This window comes from Nelumbo nucifera, chromosome 4 (assembly GCF_055504915.1).
Source record: "Nelumbo nucifera cultivar China Antique chromosome 4, China Antique-T2T, whole genome shotgun sequence".
In the NCBI taxonomy this organism is placed as follows: Eukaryota; Viridiplantae; Streptophyta; class Magnoliopsida; order Proteales; family Nelumbonaceae; genus Nelumbo; species Nelumbo nucifera.
Genome location: NC_142652.1, coordinates 8528889 through 8533006, shown reverse-complemented (window position 1 = coordinate 8533006; position 4118 = coordinate 8528889). Strand labels below are relative to the sequence as shown.

General features: G+C 39.6%; 1 protein-coding gene across 1 annotated transcript; it reads left to right on the top strand.

Moving 5' to 3' along the window:
- Positions 1-932: 932 nt before the first annotated feature.
- LOC148792003 (uncharacterized) lies at positions 933-1937 on the top strand (the record flags this gene model as incomplete). The annotated part of the gene is made up of 1 exon (XM_088903055.1): positions 933-1937. A coding segment is annotated over one exon (1005 nt), but the record flags the coding sequence as incomplete, so codon positions are not given.
- Between the last annotated feature and the right edge of the window lie 2181 nt (positions 1938-4118).

The following is a 4118-nucleotide window of genomic DNA, read 5'->3' as shown; positions in this document are numbered from 1 at the left end:
GCAATTTGATATCTGTGTCTCAATTTATTGATGAATTAAAATGTACAGTCACGTTTTCTAACAATTTATGTGTAATGCAGGACCCCACTTCGAGGACAGTGATTGGTGTGGGTGAGAAGCGTGACGGGGTCTATCTTTGGCGTTGTGTGGCAAGGATAAGTGCATGCAGGTTGGCAAAGGTGGATTCATATGAGCTGTGGCACAGGCGAATGGGACATCCCTCAAAACAAGTTGTTAGTTTACTTCCTACTATTAAAACTAAACTTGCTAGTCAAGAAACATCCAGTGAGTTGTGTGATATTTGTTTAAAAGCTAAACAAACTCGTGATGTGTTTCCTCTAAGTTCTAATAAAGCTTCTGCACCTTTTGCCTTAATTCACTGTGATGTTTGGGGACCATATCGTACTCCTGCTTCATGTGGTGCTATATATTTCCTGACTATCGTTGATGATTACTCACGGGCAGTGTGGATTTATTTAATGGCGGAAAAGAGTGAAGTTGGTGCTAATATTGTGAAATTTTGTGCCATGGTAATGACCCAATTCGACAGTAAGGTTAGGGTGATAAGAAGTGATAATGGGTCGGAATTTGTAGCATCGAGTAATTACTGTAATATTCATGGCATCATTCAACAAACATCTTGTGTAGAGACACCTCAGCAAAACGACAGGGTGGAACGCAAGCATCGACACATTCTGAATGTTGCACGTGCTTTGCGTTTTCAGGCAAACTTACCGGTGAGTTTTTGGGGTGAATGTGTGTTGACTGCCGGGTACCTAATTAACCGTACTCCAAGTTCTTTACTTGATGGAAAGAGTCCATGTGAATTGCTGTTTGGGAAGGAACCAACTTACAAACATATTCATGTTTTTGGGTGTTTATGTCATGCTCATTATCAGGGGCGTGACAAAGACAAGTTTGGTTCTTGAAGTCGAAGGTGCATATTTGTTGGGTACCCTTTTGGTAAGAAAGGATGGAGTCTCTATGACTTAGATACAAAAGAGTTCTTTGTATCTCGTGATGTATTTTCTAAACATATATTTCCTTATAAAGCTGCTGTTTCTGAATCCCTTAACCCCGGTGTGGCCGAGCAACCGTCTGTCTGTAATAATGATGCACAATTCTGTGATGACCAAGAGGTGAACAGTGCAGAAAATTCGAATGATGAATCAACTCCTGAAGAAGATGTGACTCTGGAAGCAAGGGGGAGTGGTGAAGATCTTAATGAACAGAGAGAGGGCAGCGTGAACTTGGAAAGCAACAGTGAAGGAGAAAACCTTGGCCGAGGATGTAGGGAAAGGCGTCCTCCTGAGAAGCTGAAGGACTATATATGCCACACAGCGCAGCACATTAACGACCCCCTCGCGGATCATGCCACATCATACCACTCCTCAGGTGCGTCCTATCCTATTACACGTTACGTGACTTGTACTAACTTTTCTTTGAGACATAGACAGTTTTTGGCAGCTATAACTGCAGGGAAAGATCCCACATATTTTTTAGAAGCAATCCGTGAGTCACATTGGAGACAAGCCATGAAGGAAGAAATTGAAGCTCTCGAGCGCAATGGGACCTGGACCCTTGAACCGTTGCCCCCCGGGAAGCGAGCCATCAGGTGCAAATGGGTATACAAGACCAAGTATAATTCAGATGGAACGATCGAAAGACACAAGGCAAGATTGGTGATTTTAGGGAACAACCAGAAGGCCGGGATAGACTATAATGAGACTTTCGCACCAGTGGCAAAGATGGTGACTGTTCGGTTGTTCTTGGCTGTAGCAGCGGCACGAAAGTGGGAGCTTCATCAGATGGACGTGCATAATGCCTTTTTGCGTGGTGACCTGGCGGAAGAGGTGTATATGCGATTGCCGCTTGGTTTTTCATCTACACATTCAGGGAAAGTATGTCGTTTGCGCAAATCTCTGTACGGATTGTGACAGGCACTCAGAAACTGGTTTGCCAAATTAGGTACGGCGTTAAAGACGTATGGTTTTACTCAATCACATTCAGACTATTCTTTATTCACTTACCATAAAAACGGAGCTACACTATGTGTTTTGGTGTATGTGGACGATCTTGTCGTGGGAGGAAACAATGGGGAGATGATACATCAATTCAAACAATATCTGAGTCGGTGTTTTCACATGAAGGATCTTGGAACACTAAAGTATTTTCTTGGCATCGAAGTCGCCAGAGGAGATGAGGGCATCTATCTCTGCCAACGAAAAAATGCATTAGATATTATTTCTGAAACAGGACTGCTGGGGGCAAAACCGGCCCATCTGCCCATGGAACAAAATCATCGACTCGCACTGGCCGACGGGAAGTTACTGGATGACCCAGAAAAATATAGACGTCTGGTAGGGAGATTAATTTCTTACTATAACACGGCCTGAGATTTGTTATTCTATGCATATATTGGCTCAATTTATGCAACAACCACGACAAAAACATTGTGATGCAGCTCTACGGGTGGTCCGACACTTAAAAGGAAATCCAGGATAGGGAATCATGTTAAGCGTCAACAGTGATCTCAGATTATATGCTTATTGTGACTCTGACTGGGCCAATTGTCCTTTGACACGGCGCTCTTTGACTGCATATTTTGTAATGCTTGGATGGTCTCCTGTTTCCTGGAAAACCAAGAAGCAACATACCGTCTCACGGTCATCTGTAGAAGCAGAGTACAAGTCTCTGGCTGCTGCGACGTGTGAATTGAAATGGTTGAAGAGTGTCCGTCGTGATCTCGGGGTGGAACATCCTAAATTGCATTGTGATAGTCGTGTCACTATGTATATTGCGGCTAATCCGGTGTTTCATGAGCACACCAAACATATAGAGGTTGATTGTCACTTTGTTTGTGATGCCTTGCATGCCCGGACTATTGTGACTGCTCATGTACGGACTTATAATCAGTTGGCAGATATTTTGACCAAGGCACTTGGGCGACGATAGTTCGATTTTTTTTCTTCGCAAGTTGGGCATACGTGACCTACATGCTCCAACTTGAGGGGGAATAATGGAGATATTGTAAATACTATATATATTTAAAAAGATATTATTTAGGAAGTTGCTAATAATGGAGATTTTGTAGATACTATATATATTTAGAAAGATATTATTTAGGAAGTTGCTAATATTGTATTTAGAAAATTGCTAATATTGTGGATAGAGTTTTAGGAAAATATGATTTTAGGAAGTTGCTAATTTTTAGAGTTGCTAATTTGATCATGATGTAATTGTATATATATGAAGCGATTGACTCCATTAAAAGACAAGACAGAATAGTCATTCCTTTGAATTTCGATCCATACAATTCTTTACATTTTAAAATTTGGGGACGAAATTGTCACTCCAACCAAATTACATGACCCTGATCATGAATTTTCCCTAGATAAAATGATAAAGTTAATAGGTAAAGGACACGGGAAGGTTTTGGGCCAAATTTGACCCATTTTTTATACTTAACCGCTCTTATCAATTAGTAGAATGATTATGTCACCCAATGACAAGATTTGATGTGCTGTCACTTCGCAAGCAACTTAATGCAATACCCATTACATGTATGCGTTTTATTGCTGAAACAATAAGTCAGAATGAAAACTTTAAGTTAATTATTAATAAATACTGTCAATTATTTAATTTCCATTAATAATTTATTTGTTTAACTTAATTATTGAAAACAACTCATCTACAAAAGTAGCTTCGCTAATTTCCATTTATCTTTATTATAAAAATAATTTAACTTAAGTAAACATAAATTAATTTTATATAATTAATTATAATTATTAATAAAAAACTCCCATCTAATTACACTTTTTTTTTTTGTTTTATGGGGTTACACGATGGGGGTAGCCCATCCCATACCCTGGCAATGGGATTTGATCCCAAGCCTATACTGTAATGGCTCAAAGATCCCACCAACTAAGTATGTGTTTGATATAGTTTCCGTTTATTAAATAAATGTTTGTATTTGATTTGTCTTTAAAATTAAGAAAAGTGTTTAATAAATCGTATATGAAAATTCGGCGTCATTAAGCATTGCATCAACGGAATAGTGAATGCTTAACCGTTGGGGGAAATGTTAAAATGAAGCTTCCCGCAATGATTAGTGCACA